General features: G+C 41.1%; 1 protein-coding gene across 7 annotated transcripts in view; it reads left to right on the plus strand.

The window, feature by feature from the left end:
* AGAP1 (ArfGAP with GTPase domain, ankyrin repeat and PH domain 1) overlaps positions 1 to 16,263 on the plus strand; it is a 326,092-nt gene extending 309,829 nt beyond the window's left edge. For all 7 annotated transcript variants that reach the window (XM_081203561.1, XM_081203562.1, XM_081203565.1 and 4 more), the window contains 3 exons: positions 734 to 989; positions 3,686 to 5,307; positions 15,207 to 16,263. In XM_081203561.1, the coding sequence (XP_081059687.1) occupies positions 734 to 989; positions 3,686 to 3,832 (403 nt within the window). In that variant the 3' untranslated portion in view covers positions 3,833 to 5,307; positions 15,207 to 16,263. The remainder of the gene's footprint in view (positions 1 to 733; positions 990 to 3,685; positions 5,308 to 15,206) is intronic.
* Positions 16,264 to 18,920: the final 2,657 nt, after the last annotated feature.

The raw sequence follows: 18,920 nt of genomic DNA on the forward strand, positions 1-18,920 counted from the left end.
GCTGCTTCCCAGCAAGTGTATGCCCAGCAAAAGAAATCCATTTTCTTTCCCCACACCAAGCTACACCCCTGTATAGGGTATGAAAGGGCCCCCAGTCAAATGCATTAAACTTGCCACATTGTGTTTGTATAGCCTAGGACAGCCTCCTCCAACCTGGAGTTGCCCATACGTTCTGTACTACTCCCATTATCGCCGACCAATGGCCATACTAGTTGTGCATGATGGGAGCTGGATTCCAACATTTGGAGGGCACCTGGTTGGGGAGGGCTGATCTAGGAGAATAGCTTGTGGGAGCATTTGTGCAATTCAGAGTATGCATCTGTATTTACAGTTCTTTCTTATATGTAGAGATGGCATTTCCTCTGACCTCTGGTGAATTACATGACATATATTAGCGTTGTGGTGTATTTGAACCATAAATCTACATTCTGTCTTTCTTACTTGTGGCCCAGATGTCCTAGAAAGTGGAATAAATAGCGTATTTCCACAGTATACAACTGTTCTCTTGCTATTTTTATCCAAAAGAAAATAAAAACCAGAATTTCAAGTGTCTGGGTTTTTTTAAAAAATAAAAAAACCGCTAACATTAGAAATGCCCTCATTTCAACCCAACTATTAGATTGTCCAGATTATCTGCAAAACTAGGCATGTGTTAGAACAAACTTAACGCAAGGATGGATCTGTAGGAGATGCATGATCTAATATTGAATGATATGTTTGTTTGCTTCCCTAGGGAAGAAAAAGAGCACTGGATCCGAGCAAAATATGAGCAGAAGCTCTTCCTTGCTTCACTGCAGTGCTCAGAGTTTTCCTTAGGCCAGTACCTGCTAAGAGCAACTGCGGAGGAAGATTTGCGAACAGTCATCCTGCTTCTTGCTCATGGGACACGAGAAGAAGTCAATGAAACCTGTGGAGATGGAGATGGGCGTTCGGCCTTACATATAGCATCCCGGAAAGGAAATGTAGTGTTGGTGCAACTGTTAATTTGGGTGAGTACGTGCTACATGAATTTGAGAGAGTAGCCCTGCATTAATGGGTGTGTTTGAATTGTCACTTTGGTTTATCCAGGCCATATATTACAGCTTATGTGTTTGATTTGATACAAGTGTTTGGAGTGTTGTGGTGGTACATATGCATTAGGGGAAATAGAAGTGGAAGAGTTAATGGGCAAAACAATTGGCCATTCTGCACATTCACCAGGCCACATGGAGAATGTGCACATAATCTACCCATGAAGAGGAAACTCTGCATGTAATCTGCTTGCAGGAGACTCATGTGGCCAGAAAACAGAGAAGAGTGTTGATCAATTAAAAACTTGGAATGGAATTCACCTTCTCAGACATTAAAAAGAAAAGGGGAATTGTAATGTATACAAACCCTAAAATAGAGGCAAAACAAATCTTTAAGGATGAAGAAGGTAGATTATTGGGAATACAATTAAGGAATGGAAAAGAAAAAATATTTGTGATAGGAATTTATGCCCCAAACGGGAATAAAACACTCAGGTTACATACGCTTCAGGTTACATATGCTTCAGGTTACAGACTCCGCTAACCCAGAAATAGTACCTCAGGTTAATAACTTTGCTTCAGGGTGAGAACAGAAATCGGGCAGCAGCAGCAGGAGGCCCCATTAGCTAAAGTGGTCTTCAGGTTAAGAACGGACATCCGGAACAAATTAAGTCCTTAACCCGAGGTACCATTGTACTTTAAATCAGTGGAAGAAAAATTATTAGAATATATAAATGAAGAAATTACCCTACTAGGAGATTTTAATGGTGTTACCTCAGTGGAATTAGATCGAACAGAGAGAAAGAGGGAAGACTCCCACACACATTTTTTCAAATGGTGGACAACCTAAATTTAAAAGATGCCTGGAGACCCAGACATCCAAAGGAAAAACAATACACACATTATTTAGAGGCTAGACAATCAGCAGGAAGAATAGATGGAATATGGACATCAGTTAATTTAATTTTGAAGATTAAAAAAAATAGAAATGCAATGCAAATCAATAGCAGACCACAATTCAATTACGTTAGAATTAAAAAATAATAAACATATAAAAAGAAGATGGAGAATGAATGAAAAAATTCTAAATGATGAAATTTTTTTGAACAAAGCACAACTTCTTAAGGAATTTATCCGAATAAACATGGCACATGAAACAGACATCAGGGTGGTATGGGACTCAAGCAAGGCCTATATAAGAGAACATTGTATCCAACAAAATATGATACAAAGAAGAAGCAGAGAAGGGGAAATGGGTCAAATTAGAAATGAAATAGAAGAGAATGAAAAAATATTAGCCAAACATCCAAAGAATGTGAGTGCAAGCCAAAAAATTAAACATTTGCAAAATCAGTTGTCAACTTTACTAAATTATGAAATAGAAAACAATATTAAATGGATGAAACAGAGGAAAATGTGCACATATTGGACTTAGAGGGATTCAACAACAGGTACAGATGGCACACCTGTTTAGTTTATAGTAAGACAAATGTACATCAATGATTTTCAAATTATATAATCAGAAATTCTTTATTTAAAATTTGGAGGAAGTATCAAAATTTATTCGAGCCAAAGATTCCATGGTGGGCCGCACCATTAGAGGCAATTTCGATAAAAAAGAAAAATATGGATAGAAATTGGGCAACATATAAACAATTATTAAAAGAAGAACAAGGACAGTTAGAATCGAAATCTTATGAAGAAATTTCTCACCATTGTACGAGCTGGTTACAATATTATCAATTAAATGATATATTTAAAGCAGACAAAAATGGATTCCAAAAAGAAGAATCAAAATTTCAATTAGAATTCAATTAGAAATGACGGCAACAATCAGATTACAATCTAATCAAAATTTAAAGAAAGAATGGGAATGTGTAGGGGAATACATGGCAAAACAATGTTCCAAAAGTAATTTGTTGATATGTTTAAACTGAAACCCACGAAGTTAAGAGGAACAAAGTATAAGATCTTATGGTTAATCGTATTAATATATTGCTCAAACACAATTTTAAGATACTGTATTAAATTTAATGATGCCAAACACAGGTGGAGGGAAGTCACAGGGAATTAAGAGGGTGAAAATGAAAATGAAAAACAATATTTTGATATATGTTTATAGAAGGTAATGTAAAAATGCCAATGTTGGTTTATTTTATTTTTTACTTTGTTTATATCACTGTTGTGTTGTATTATTGCAAGAATCAAATAATTTTAGAAGAAGAGGAAACTGCACGTTTCTGAATCCATCTACAAGCCTTGGGGATTGTATATATATTAATTTTGTACATTCTGCAGTTATTATGCATAATTTACAAGATGTACATTCCCTAACATTCCCCTAGCATGTATATATTCCAACCTGGTGCAAAAGTCTTGTGAATGCTGGCAGCTCAGAATCAGTGTACAGTGTGTATCCCTTAAAATGTGTATATAGTTTAAAAGAGCTTGCTTAATTTAAAAATGCTCTTCCTTGAAAGTTGACGAGCGCATCTAGGGGCAGCATGCATGAAGCTCACTTCTCCATGAGTGAGGAAGGAGTGCTGCTGACCTCGGCTATGGTAGCTGGATGCACAACAGAAAGCTGTTCAGATTTAAAACTAAGTAATGAGAATTATTTATTTCAGGCGTTTCTGCCGGCTACTGCTCCTAAATGCTACATGTTCTTTCCACAGTACGGTGCTGACGTTATGGCCCGCGATGCCCATGGAAACGGTGCTTTGGCCTATGCCAGGCAAGCCACCAGCCAAGAGTGCATTGAGATTCTCCTGCAGTACGGCTGCCCAGATGAGCGTTTTGTCCTAAGTGTTCACCCGTTATAAATGGGGATTGTCATAATAGGAACAACAGCAGTGCGAAACCGATTAGAGCAGATGAGGATGGTTCAGGCAGTTACCGACAAGAGGCACAAACCAGGACATACCGTATGTTCCGGCGCATTAGGCGACTGGGTGTATAAAACGACCCCCCAACTTTTGCTGTTAAATTATAGAGTTTGGTCTCCTGCCAAGTACCGCCAGGGGCAGAGCGTGCACCCCTGCACTGCCTCTGCCATTGCAGCAGCAGCAGCCCGAGGCAAGGCATTTGTGGGTGGAACAAACCGAAACCCGCCACCTGGAGGGAGGGAGGCCCGGCCCGGCTCCCTCCCTCCCTCCCTCCGGGAAAAGGCCATGAGCGGCCGCGTCAGAGGCGGCGTCCCCTCAGTGTTCTTCCGTGACCCCACTTTATCCCAATTTATCACGGAAGAACACTAAGGGGACGCAGCACCAGGCCCTGCCTCTTCCGTACTGGCACAGCACATGTTCGTTGGCCGCCTCACCACGGAAAGTCCTGCCGAGCGCGGCGCTCGCCCGCCCGCCTGCTGCTGCGGTCGTGGGAGCCAGAGCCGGCCTCCACCGTGGCTTCACTCAGCTTGCGGGCACCATGAAGAGCCTGCCGTGGCGAGGTGGTGCGCGGCTTCGACTGGGGCTCCAAAGAGCTGGGAATCCCCACAGGTGAGGGTGGTGGAGGCCGAGGCGGCCACTCATGGCCTTATCCCGGAGGGAGGGAGGGAGCTGGGCCGCGCCGGGCCTCCCTCCCTCCAGGTGGCGGGTTTTGGTTTCGTTCCGCCCACCAAATGCCTCGCCTCGGGCTGCTGCAATGGCAGAGGCAGCGCAGGGCTGCACGCTCTGCCCCTGGCGGCACTTGGCAGGCGACCAAACTCTTATAATTTAACAGCAAAAGTTGGGGGGTCGTCTTATACGCCCAGTCGCCTAATGCGCCGGAACATACGGTATGTCCTGGTTTGTGCCTCTTGTCAGTAACTGCCTGAACCATCCTCATCTGCTCTAATCCAGGTTTATGGTGCTGAAGGGGAGCCAGGGGGTTGCTAATAACTAAATAATATCGTAGTAATCTTGTACTCACAACTTATTAGTAGTGTCAGAAAACAAGAGCCAGTATTTTCAGATGATGGTGGGCATCCTTGCACTGCTGTTGTTCCTATTATGCCTACTCCTAATTTATCACGGAAGAACACTAAGGGGACGCAGCCTCCTGGGATGCAGCGTGAGGCCCCGCCTCCTCCGTACTGGCACAGCACACGTTCGTTGGCCACCTCACCGTGGAAAGTCCTTCCGAGCGTGTCGCTCGCCCACCTGCTGCTGCTGCTGCTGCTGCTGCCGTTGTGGGAGATGGATCCGGCCTCCGCCGTGGCCGCGTGGGGCTTCGCTTGGCTCGCGGGCGCCATGAAGAGCCTGCCGTGGCGAGGTGGTGCGCGGCTTCGCCTGGGGCTGCAAGGAGCTGGGCATCCCCACAGGTGAGGGCAGTGGAGGCAGAGGCGGCCGCTCATGGCCTTTTGCCGGAGGGAGGGAGAGGGCTGGGCCGGGCCTCCTCCCTCCAAGTGGTGGGTTTCGGTTTTGTTCCACCCACCAAACGCCTCACCTTGGGCTGCTGCTGCTGCAACACAGGGGTGCGCGCTCTGCCCCTGGCGGCGCTTGGCGGGCAGCCAAACTCTATAATTTAACTGCAAAATTTGGGGGGTCGTCTTATACGCCCAGTCGCCTAATACGCCGAAACATACGGTACGTCCTGGTTTGTGCCCCTTGTCAGTAACTGGTGCTGAAGGGGAGCCAGGGGGTTGCCGTCTCCTAATAACTAAATATATCGTAATAATCTTGTACTCATAACATATTAGTAATGTCAGAAAACAAGAACCAGTATTTTCAAATGATGGTGGGCATCCTTTTCTTTCTCCCAAGGTTAACCAGACGAGAAAAAGGAAAGCATGTAATTCAACTACCAACACAAAAACTTCAGATATGAATTGAGTGCTCTAAATAACTATTTCACCCTAATATTCTATCAACCACACCCAAACAAAAGTTACTTTCACACCTGAAGAAACTAGAATACATGAAAGAAGAGTAGGGGGAAATTTAAGAGAACAATTGCCTCAACCATCACTTTCAATTTTTAAACTCCCTGCTCAGTGTGCTCCTCAGCAACACTTACCGTATTTTTCGCTCTATAACACGCACCCGACCATAACCCGCACGTAGTTTTTAGAGGAGGAAAATCCGTAGGCATGCCACCCGTAGGCATTTCCTCCATAACACGCACAGACATTTCCCCTTACTTTCTAGGAGGAAAAAAGTGAGTGTTATGGTGCAAAAAATACGGTATATACAAATGCTATACAAGTGGAAGTAAAACCTGAAATTTAATTATTCAAAACACCTGACTGCAGAAGAGCAGCTTGTCATTCCTAGAGTCAAATGCCGCTATCTGGCTGAAAGTCACAATGCTAAAATAATAATAATAATAATAATAATAATAATAATAATAATAATAATAATAATAATAATAATAATAATAATAATAATAATAATAATAATAATTTATTATTTATACCCCGCCCATCTGGCTGGGCCTCCCCAGCCAATCAGAACTTCACTTGATACTGAAAGAACAACTCCTGCCTCATAAGCTCACTGTTCCTCTTGCATTTCCTTCCCTGCCACTTTCTTGGATAAAAGTGCCAGGCATTGAATCAAAATATATTAAATCACAGGGACAACAGATCTGACTATTCCATATTTGCATGTGGCATAAGTGGAGTGTGACATGTTTGTTATGAGTACAGGATTATAATGATATATTTAGTTGTTTTTAAAGAGGAAAACCATGCACTCACCCTTTTCAAGGATTCTCCATGATGCTCAAAGCATCTTGTTTTATTTAGGCCAAGCCAGATACAGTGGAAAAGATGTGGTGTGTCTCCCAATGCTTTCTATTTTCACTTTAATGTAACTATGGTATGGGGTGTGTCCCCAGATTTAGAGAAGCGACAGGAAAAGGGTGTTTTAACTCTTTCCCCCCTGATCATTTGCCTGCTAAATACTTTTAGCTGCTTAGATACTTTGCTCACGTATCTTTTTCCCCCTCAGAGAGAAAAGCAGATGGGGAGAGATATTATGATTGGGAAAATGGCCTATGGGAAAATAGTTAAGTACTGCCCTCCCCACAGTAGCTCTATCATATTCTGAGCCCCCTGCAGCAGCATTACAGTAAAAACAAAACCCATTAGGAGACATTCTTTATGTCACATCTAGCTCAGCCTGTACAATCCTGCTCCTTTGCAGGACTGGCGTGTATTAACCAGACACTCGTATATATAGTACTATCTACATCTCTTTCGTTATCCACGCAGCACCCATATTTCTGTGGAACTATTTACATTAGGCAATTTATACTTGTGAAGACCCACTTCATGTACTTTCAGATTTGTGCATATAAAATAGGCACATAGATGTACGTTATTGTATACATGAACATCTATCTATGGAAACCTGATTTATGCTGTAAAATTACATAGAGGTATTTGCAGTATATAAAGCCATATTTGATGAATTGTGCAAAAACAACAAAGTCTTGTGGTGCCTTAAAGGTGCCACCAATTATATTCAAACTTTGTTCTGACTTTTCTGAGCCGTTTTCTCCAGCGTGATGAATGCCCAATGTTTATCCTTTGCATTTGTGAAAGACCACAAGGGGTGCAAGAGGTGACACACGATACCTGCAGGTGCACACAATGAAATGAAATGTTTACTTCATTAACGGAGTGATGCTCCGCAAGTCAGGTTGTTTTTCCTGCAACAGCATTGCTTAGATCCAGTCACTGCTCCCCCCTCTCCCCCCCCCCCGGTGAAATGTTGTAGACATGTAGACATTGCTTTCACAGCTGAAGCCCGTGAGTCTGTAAAATAGCCCTTCTTTTCTCCTCAGTTCTCAGTTTCTCCAGAGAGGGCAGGAATTGCCTGGCTACTGTGAAAAGACAAGCAGGAGAAAAGAGGACTGCAGAAACCATTTGTTTTAATAAAAAGAACTCAAAGGATGAAGCTGTAGATGGGAGGGGAAGACAAAGAGAGGCCATGGATTCACTAATGATAGCACATGACATGGGACCATTGACTGGGTGTCTCGAGGCAAAGCTCTCAAGGCAAGTATTGCATGAGAGTTACTGGAGGGAAACAACAGGTGAAATGTTGTAGACATTGCTTAATGCCACCAGCATTGATTTCTGGAAGACTTATACTCTGAAAGTGGTGTGGAGATACCCCTGTTGAGACTATGTCTTCCATGGAGAAGTAGTTGTGGCGATCACACAGGGTCTCTGGACGTTTCACCGTCTATTGATCCCTGTGCCACCACTTCATTTCTCGCTGCCACCGCCCAGGCCCTACCTGGTACAATACGGAGTCCAGTCAGGGTTAAATTGGAACATAAACTTCTGTTTATTTATTGCAGTTTAACAAGCGTGTGGTTTCATAAATGGTCTCAGTCAATTACAATCATGGGGTGCCTATCCAGACCTATAACATCCGCTACCTGCTCTCACTCACTAAACCACCTCTCAGATATTTACTTGTCTTCCTAGCTCCTAACTGTTCCTGACTCAGCTTATTTCGCTACACTAACTCCACCTACCCCCAGACTCTATCCCAGTTCACTCCCACTCCAACCAACCTCCCAACGAACTCTCCTCTTCACTCCTCCCAGAGCTGGTTTTATACTCCCTCTGCCTCCACCCCCCTGGGTTCTGATTGGGTAACCTGTTTAACCATTTCACCTCCAGCACTCTCATAAGTTAACGTCACAGTAGTCTAGGTGGAGCAGTGAAATACTATGATCCTTCCTCCCAGAAAGGATGGGTGGCTGTGAGTAGAACCCAGAGGAATAAGCAGATGAGGGAGCTCCATTAATGTGAACATGTTTAACATTCACACAAAACATTAATGTGAACATGTTTAACATTCATACAATTCACCTCTAGCAAACTGAACATTTGGATTTCATTCCCTTTTCTGAAGAGCTTGACAGCATAAATCAGAAGCAAGCACAAAGTTTGTCAGGTCTGAAGCTCCTATGATGGTATGTGTCAAATCAGTTATCAGTTATTTAGATTGTGTATTGTGTCTTTTGGTTATGTGTATGTAAAAGATTCTATTCAAATTTTTAAATGTTCATAAGTATGCATTGATTTTTTTTTGTAAGGCAAAAATACTTCGGTTAATTTAAAAACTATAATTGATGTGAAATAATGTGCAGATATTTAGGATCTAAGGGATCACAGATTGTAGTAACAGATTGTGAAAACACTCCAGACAAAGAAATATTTTTTTCCTTTGATGAAAAGCATATCTGTCTAAGATGCTGGCACATGTTAACAGAAAAGGTGTTGGGAAATACGGTTTGGAAAGGCAGACCATTGTCTTCCAGAAGCACAAACGTATTTCACTGTATGCTTCCTGAAAATGTTGTGGAGGGTGCTTGGGAGCCAGAGTGCTTGGGAGTACAAATCATTATAAAGATTAACCATTTATTAAGCACTATTCAAAAGAAGAAGAGTTGAAGTTTAAAAATTAATTACTTCACACAATTGTTTGTGCCAAAATATATTCATAGTACAAACCTTATAATCACTGTACAAATCATCATAAAGTAGTATAAACCAAAACAATCTTGGACTACTGAAGCAAAAGGGCATATAACCTCACTCCCACACCCTTTCTGTTGAAATAAAGAAAAATGGCAAAGGTTTGAGTATGAAATTTGTTTTTTTATATAAGATATTTATTAAAGTTTCAGAAATAAAAAAGAAGTTACAATAGTAATAATAAGAAGGGGGGAAAGAATAAAAAAAGAAAAGAGTACAAAATACGAAAAAAGTAAAAACAATTAAAAACAAATCAATCTTTCCATATCTTGTCTTTCATTCACTTGTTTCCCTGACCTCCTCACACCTCCCCTTTTTTGTATTCCAGTTCAGTAAGTTAATTCAGCAAGTCCTTTCCCTCTTTGTTTTTATCTTAAACCTTTGTCTTAATATGTAATAACTGTATATTCTCATCTGTTAACAGTCCATTTTTACATACTCCTTATAACATTGCTGCTAAAAACCCCTTAACTTCATTCCAACATCATTCTAACATTCATTAATTTTACAGTATTTCTGTAGAGTCTTTAAATTTCTTCCAATCTTCTTCCACCGACTCTTCTCCCTGGTCTCGGATTCTGCCAGTCATTTCCGCCAGTTCCATATAGTCCATCACCTTCATCTGCCATTCTTCCAGGGTGGGTAGATCTTGTGTCTTCCAGTACTTTGCAATGAGAATTCTTGCTGCTGTTGTGCCATACATAAAGAAAATTCTATCCTTCTTTGGCACCAATTGGCCGACAATGCCCAGGAGAAAGGCCTCTGGTTTCTTCAGGAAGGTATATTTAAATACCTTTTTCATTTCGTTATAGATCATCTCCCAGAAAGCCTTAATCCTTGGGCACGTCCACCAAAGGTGAAAGAATGTACCTTCAGTTTCTTTGCATTTCCAACATTTATTATCGGGCAAATGATAAATTTTTGCAAGCTTGACTAGGGTCATGTACCACCTGTATATCATTTTCATAATATTCTCTCTTAAGGCATTACATGCCGTGAACTTCATACCTGTGGTCCATAACTGTTCCCAGTCAGCCATCATAATGTTATGTCCAACATCTTGTGCCCATTTAATCATAACAGATTTCACTGTTTCATCTTGAGTATTCCATTTCAACAGCAAGTTATACATTCTTGACAAATTCTTAACTTTAGGATCTAACAGTTCTGTTTCCAGTTTTGATTTTTCCACCTGGAAGCCAATTTTCTTATCCAAATTGTATGCCTCCATTATTTGATGGTTTGATTATGAAATTTGGCAAATGTAATTGCAATTGTTTTCTTCACAAAAAGCAAAACAAAAACAAATGATCACATTTTTGGTCCTTTACATGAGCATTCTCAAAGAGTTACAGCTAAAATGAATAAACACGGATTTACAAAACAGTAGTTATAAATCCCATGAGCAAAATCTGTGCTTGACATTTATTATGTCCACATTTAATTTTCCTAATCACTTTTAATAGGTTAAAGCAAACGTGCCTCCCAAATGGAGGTCAATGTGGGCCACAGACCTCATTGCTACATCATGCTGTTCAGTATTGGTTTTAAGGGATTTAAGGGAATATTAATTTTAGATAATATAAGGAATCCAGACTTTTAAAGTCCTTCCCCCATTTTATAGTAAGTTTATTCTTCCGTGATGCAATCTTCAATGGAAATCTATGCCTTTAGTTAAAGAGATGAAGAAGCAGAAGAGACAAGTTAAACAGAATTTTAATTCTCCAGCAATGCCATTACTTGTATGGTGATGATGATTTCAGTTTATACACTGCCCTATACCCGGAGGTCTCACAAACAAGAGCACAACATACAAAATCAAACCAAAAGCAGTAACCCAACCCCCCCCCCAAGACACAATACACAATCTAAATAATTTAGGGTGAAACTCAACACATTTATATTGGTGAAAGTGACACAATGTATTTCTCACAATGGAAAAAATTAGCCTTTTATGTAGTTATTCTCATAAATGAGCTTGAAATATTTTTTCCTTAGCAGTATTCATTAATCCTTTTTGCATTTCATAGCTATTCTTATTTATTTTTTCCATTTTGTTTTTACACCAAGGAGGCTGCAGTCAAATAATACTCAGCAACTGATTTCCTCTCTTTGGACTGAAAAATTAAACAGATACTAAATTATGACAGTGAATTTAGAAAGGAGGGCTCCAAGGGCTTGAAAGAACATGTCTGAGATAATATGATGCTTCTAAGAATATTGCAATCACATCCAAGCAATCACCGAAGCGTGCCATGTAACTACCTCCTCAGCTAATATGCTTTTTTCTCCGTGATGACTAATCATGTTCTATTAAACAGCAGTAATGCTGGAAGAACTCAACTATACAAGTGTAATGAAGCCAGTATTCTCCCTGGACAGATTAGCTACAACTGATTTGACACATACCATCATAGGAGCTTCAGACCTGACAAACTCTGTGCTTGCTTCTGATTTATGCCGTCAAGCTCTTCAGAAAAGGGAATGAAATCCAAATGTTCAGTTTGGTAGAGGTGAATTGTACTGATGTGCTTAACTGTCAGTTAAGGAAAGTTGCAATTTCTTCTCATCTTCCCCCTCTTGTATATTACTGCATGTTCCTTCTGAATTTGAAAATATGTGGGTTAATATATATAGTATTTGTAGATCTGTGAGTTCAGTGCATCTTGTTCTGCTTATCCCCTGCGAGCAGAGGATCCCGGCATTGGTTCAAAATGTGACTATTCTCTATAGCAAACATACTTGCCGTCCTGTGCAAATGCTAGCAAAAGAGAAATCACTAGTTTTTATACTATTATGAACAAACTGCACATGTAAATGTACGGAGTGTTAACATCTTAATGTGTATACTCCTAGGGGAAGGGAAAAGAAGAAGTGGTTATGGATAGCATTAAAATACATATGCTAATAAAAATACTAGATCAAAGGTTCCCTAGACCATGAAACTGATGCAAAAATATAAATATAAGCTTCCCTTTCTTTCCAAAAGGAGGCTAAGATAGGGATGGAGACTTGAGGGTTCCTAACAGAGATGCTTAGGAGATACGCATTCAGAGAACTTCAGATTGCTACACAATCTCTTAAAGAGCTGACACTGCCAGTAGGTCAAGGAAAGCTGTGTTAGTCCAAACACAATTATGCCTATGCTTTAGCTACATGAAAGGTTAACACTCTGGGCTTGTAGAATCTGTCACATTTTCTATGATACACATGCACTTCTTAAAGGTATCACTTCAAATATTCTCCCATAAAACAAACAAACAAGTATAATTTCACAATGAAAATACATATGCATGGTGGAATGCAGTGAGCTGCTATGCTGATCTTTCACTTAAACAGGTCTTTAAAAATAGTTTAATGGGGGGGATAAATGAAAGTGCATTGCTGTTAAAGTGGTTAGCATTTAAAAATATATTGTCTGGGATCTGATTTTCAAAATGTGCTAAAAAACTACCGCTGGGACGCGGCATCCAATTGTTCATGAGAACTACTGACACTCAGGACAATTGGATATGAGCTATAATATCACACGACACACCAGCCCCTTCATTGTGGTAATGCCCAAGAGTACCCCAAATGAAGTCAACAGAAAGTACTTAGTTTTTGTACCACTAAATTGTATTTTGTCAAGCCTTATTTTAGTAAACTGTCAGGAAGAAAGCTTAGGAAATTGTCCCTTGCCCAACAAAGGAGGGTGTCACAGCGCCTCCCCTAAAAGACCAGAGAGTCTGCAACCCCAGGTTCTGATGAACATGGCAGTGATGAAGGGAAGGCATCAGCCGATTGCTAGTGTCAAATAAGTAGTGTTATGGAAGCCACATTAAAACTAGTATCTGCCTGAACATCTTCAAAGCCACAAATGTGGACTCATGCTGCGAAATTCCCGTGGCTCTTTTATTTCATTTAAATACTCACAGAGCTGAATACATGAAAACAGAAAACCAATGGAATAAGGCGGCCAATTCAAGCATTGTTGCACAAAGACTGTAGTTTGTGCCTGTGAGGCTACTCTTGGCTCAAGTTACCAGACAACATTACAAAAGTATTTCTTCTGGTCTTCTCAGCACAAATTCAGTTCTGTGCTTTATTTTCTCCAGTTATTTTCCCCTTCAATGGAAAATAGTCACAAAGAAATAAAATACCACAGGAGTGTTAAATACAGATAAATGTATGTTTTGTTGTTGCGTGTAAAGAATTTTTCACTGGTATCTCTCTCAGGCATTTTCAACATTCATTCCTTCTCTACAACATACCATTTTTCCTACTCGTGCCTCGCAATTCAAAACCACAGAACCCACAAAGGAGACAAAAGCTAAAAACAGTTCAGTGCTACCAAAACATTGAACCTGTAATGGTTATCTAAAATCCTTCCCAGAAGTTGGCCATTCCATGAGATCCATTCTGGAGGACAAGAAGCTATGTTCGGACCCTGATTCTTGCATACTTTGCTTCTGGCTCCCAGGCACCCTCCACAACATTTTCAAGAAGCATACAGTGAAAGACGTTTGTGAGTCGAGGACCCTAACCTGCTTAGTGGAGAAATAATGGACACAGACACAAGTATTTTAGGTTAATGGGCTGGAAAAGGCCACAACTTTTATTGGTTACAGCATGTGAGCGGTATTGGCTTAGGCATTGATCAAACAACCTATATCCAACCCCACCCATGCAGCGGGGGGTCATTTGAAGGTTAACCAGTGGGAGGAGCTTGTTGATGCAAATTCGACTGAAAGCTTCCCCGGATGTCACCGGGGGTCGTGCCATGGCCCTAGCCACCAGCAGGGCATTGGACAGGATCCATGACCACCGGATTCCTATAATGGAATACCCAGAATGGGGCAGGGTAGGTGATGGCCACACCCTGCCCCCCAACACATATTCCAATGCCTAACTGCCCGAACCGGAAAAGTTGTGACGGATTGCTACGAGGTAGGTGATTGGCTGGTGCCAATCTAGCCATGTGGACAAAAACTACCAGGCCCCCTACCAGGGCGACCAACCAAGGTCCATAGCAAGCTCAAGAGCACAAACCTAGCCTAACGGGCGGGCGGGTGATCCCACGTCTTCCAGGAAGCAGAACAAGGCTGGGAGACTGCCATGGCTGCTTGAATGCAGCTAAACCCCGCCCCCAGGCCAACCCTATTGGCTGGCCCACTGCAGGGCGGGGTGGCAGCCGGGGAGATGATGCCCCCCTGCCGACACGGGAACGGTTCCCGCTCACAACACCTCCCATTGGGGAAGAGGAGGGGCTTTGTGCTTCTGGAAGCAGCTGTGAAAGCAATGTCTACAACATTTTACCGGGGGGGGGGGGGGGGGAGCAGTGACTGGATTTAAGCAATGCTGTTGCAGGAAAAACAACCTGACTTGCGGAGCATCACTCCGTCTTCACAAGTATAAATTGTCTAATGTAAATAGTTCCACAGAAATATGGGTGCTGCGTGGATAAAGAAAGAGATGTAGATAGTACTATATATACGAGTGGTTAATACACGCCAGTCCTGCAAAGGAGCAGGATTGTACAGGCTGGGCTAGATGTGACTTAAAGAATGTCTCCTAATGGGTTTTGTTTTTGCTGTACTGCTGCTGCAGGGGGCTCAAAATATGTGCTGTGTCTTAAGAGGGAGGGGGGAGGGTTGCCAAGCCCCTTTTCAGAAATACATGTCCTGGTTTGTGCACCTTGTTGGTAACTGCCTGAACGATCCTTATCTGCTCTAATCCAGGTTTACGGTGCTGAAGGGGAGCCAGGGGGTTGCCGTCTCCTGTTCCAAATCTCCAGCCTCTGTCCTGCCCTCTGGGGATTATTGGGCTACTGTTTTTGGGATGTTCCTCGTCTCCTTAAAAATATATATATATATATCCTTCACTGATACGATGTAGCTGATTTTTCACCTTTGTTGTTTCTAAGCTGTTTTATTATTGTAAGAGAGGTAGAATAAGAAATATTGAATGAACGGGTGATTTTATAAAGCATTCAGATTTCTTGCCAGAGCTTCGTCTTTTGTTATGTTTTCTTCAAATTCACAAAAGGTGTGAACATGCTTTCCTGACATTGACATAATGCTTATTGGCTTCTCTGGAACTTAAAGCACATGTTTACATGCTTTTGAGATTCAAGACTTTGCTCTTGCATCAGACCCACAATATAGCTCTAGGCGCTCAGTGTCCAGGGTGAACAATGGGGGTGGGGAGCATGGTTGCAGGATTTTTTCTATAGAAGATACATTGTCCCAAAATTTGTGGTGGTGATTTAGCTCTCATAGTGCATCAAATGTTATTTGATCCCATTTTCCCAAACTACCTACATTTCCTTTTGTAGCATCAGTTATGTAATTCCTACTGGCATGGGAGGAAGGGGAGTGGGTGAATTCACGACTTGAGGCAGCCAGTACTTAGCCAATGGCTGGTTTTAGTTTCTTTCTTTCTGTAAATAATGTATAAATGATGACACAGCAGTGTGGAAATTTTAAAAAGTTGGGTTTTTAAAGATTTTTTTATTATTACCTCATTCAGCAAATTTGTTTTACAATGACTCCATGAAACTTTATTTATATTGTTTGTATGATTATTAAACATATTGATACATTTCACTTTGCTTGTTGTTTCATATGATCTTGTTCGATTAAATATCAATTTGTATTATGTTTCCCTCTCGCTTTCTCCATCCCTTTTTAGTGTGTCAGCTGTACAGTATTCTGAATTTTAAAAATGTTGTAAAGTAATGCAAAGAGAGAGACTGCTACACTGGATATGTCTCTTTCTAATAAATATAAGAAAATATGTTTGCCTGTAGTTGTTGTTCTTTCACATCTTTCCACAAAGGCAACTGCTGAGATTTCTCTCGTTACTAAAGGTACAGAACATTTCCCCCCTAAATAAATAAATACTTGTAAAATTCATTGAGTGATAGAGCCCAGTATTGGCTGTCGTCAGTGTCTTTCTAAGTGCACCTTAGATGCTTTTCAACTGGACATCCCAAGGATTGAGCCTGCAACCTTGTTCGTGCAAAGCATGTCACCTGTTTGTGGCCTCTCCTTTCCATTTAAGTTGATAGCTGAATTCTACACTTGTACAGCTTCTGTCAAATATATAAGCACTTACTGTAAATGTTGATGAATTCATTTTTTTTTCATTAACATATATATTGTAATACCTATTAGTTTGACTCCACAGTCAGTATATGGACAAGATTATCAACAAATTGTAGCTAATATTAAATTGAATGTTACTGCTTTAAAAATTATTGAGATCATATATGTGAAGTCCCTTTTTCATCACTTTAAAATGCACTGCACATTATAGGGCTGTGGTGAATGAGCATGTAATTTGACCAATTTCCTTTTTTAAAAAATAGGGAAGATCAGAAAACGGTCACTAAAATGCTTGCACATTCACTCTAGGTCAAAAATCATAGAAATTGTAAGGTAAGGCGCCTCCTTAATGCCCATGCCATGTAAGCAGTCAACATTTTCCACATTATCACCTCACGCACTTGCTGACAAATTTAAGCTTCATGCACCCAGACTTTCTCCTGCAATTTTAACCTCAAACATCTTCCCCTGCAGGTTTCAGGAAAAGTGAAGTTATAAGCATTTTAATTCCTCTCTTTAACTAGATTGTGAACCTGACAGCAGGGTCTGCATTTTTTTATTATTCTTACACCCTGCCTAGTTGATATATTTTATACATTGTTGTTCTTACTGTTATTCTCTCTTTCGTATCCTCATACGGAAACCCATTTTCCATCATCCTGATTTGGCTAAGTTAAAGGAAAGGAAGGAATATCCTTTGGAGTTGACCCGATCAAGTGCTCATTTCAGTGCAGTAGAAAGATTTGTAATCTCTGTGTGACAGATCTGGGTGAGAGATACAGGTTGTGCTTCCTCACTCTCCTCTCCCTTTGTTGCAAACTCTCTAAAGGCTGTTTACTGAGGGCTGGTAAAGCAGATTGAGAGATGCCTTTCATTTCAACAGCTCTCTCCTGCCCCAAATCCCACCTCCACATACCCTTGCAAACATTCTCAGCTGGTGGCACTCACAGATCCCCAGGAAGAAAAGAAAATGTATGCTACAAGGCAGCAGAGTCAAAAGAAAGAAAGAAATGAAGACAAATGGAAGCAGTGCTGCTATTGGAAATAGGAGAGCCCCTTGTTTTTAGGGTGAGATAGCAATTACTTTTAGAGACCCACCTCTTGGCTGTGCTGTGCGGTGCCTCTCTGTGTTTTGACCAGACCCACAAAAGAGCAAATCAGGGCAGGGCACTGAAGGGGAGCTCTTGGCAAGTCTCTTCCCTAGTTGAGTGGCCAAAGGTCTGGTCTTTCCTGGAATCTACTAGTATTGACTCCCATTCAGAGCCCTTCACTTATGCCCATCTGGTTTCACCATTCACCTTTTGTCATTTTTCATCTGACACCTATTAAAGGGAGGAGGGGCTCTGTGCAAAGGGATCAGAATACACTGCATAGCCTGATCCTTAATGCTTGGAGGAGGAGCATAAAATCCTGCTCATTGGTTTAAAGAAAAATAATTTGTTTCACTCACTGATCAATTTGCTGCACAGATTATGAATACAGTGGTACCTCGGGTTACAAACGCTTCAGGTTACATACGCTTCAGGTTACAGACTCTGCTAATCCAGAAATAATACCTCGGGTTAAGAACTTTGCTTCAGGATGAGAACAGAAATCGCGTGGCAGCAGCAGGAGGCCCCATTAGCTAAAGTGGTGCTTCAGGTTAAGAACAGTTTCAGGTTAAGAATGGACCTCCGGAACGAATTAAGTATGTAACCAGAGGTACCACTATAGCTTCATTGACCGTCTTTCTGCTGTTGTCTGCAATGTGGCACCTGAAGATTACTGTCTTCCCAACTGTTATAGTGGATGGGGAACCTGTGGCCCACGAAATCTTGTTGAACTTCATCACCCACCATCACCATCCAGCATGACCAATGGTCAGGCATTATTGGAGTTCTAGTACTGCAACATCTGGTTAATATTACTGAATTAAATTATGTTTTTAAACAAACAACCCTCTCCTCAAATTTCCACATCATTGTATTTTCAAGGCCAGGGGGTTTTTTTGGTGGGAGGAGGGAGTGATACTGGACTAATGAAGTTAGACTCGGGGATCCAGAAAATGTCTTTTTTTCTTTGGATATGATACTCAATAATCTAATAACAGAGATCTAGCTGGTGAAGTGAAAATTAGCTAGTGAAGTAAAATGTGAGAAAATAAGCTAGTAGTTTTTAAAAAATATATACTTTTATTAAATATTTCTTAATTTACAAAAATACATGCATTGTCTATTTTTTCCAAGTTACATTTTTTTACAGTTTAATTTGTTGTGAGACATTAGTGTTGTATACAATGTTAGGAAGAAAAGGGGAAAGAGGGGAGGGGTGGTGAGTGGTGAGTGGGGTGGGGTGGGGTTGGGTGGC

Source organism: Podarcis bocagei (assembly GCF_964188305.1).
Source record: "Podarcis bocagei genome assembly, chromosome: 1".
NCBI classification, from domain to species: Eukaryota; Metazoa; Chordata; class Lepidosauria; order Squamata; family Lacertidae; genus Podarcis; species Podarcis bocagei.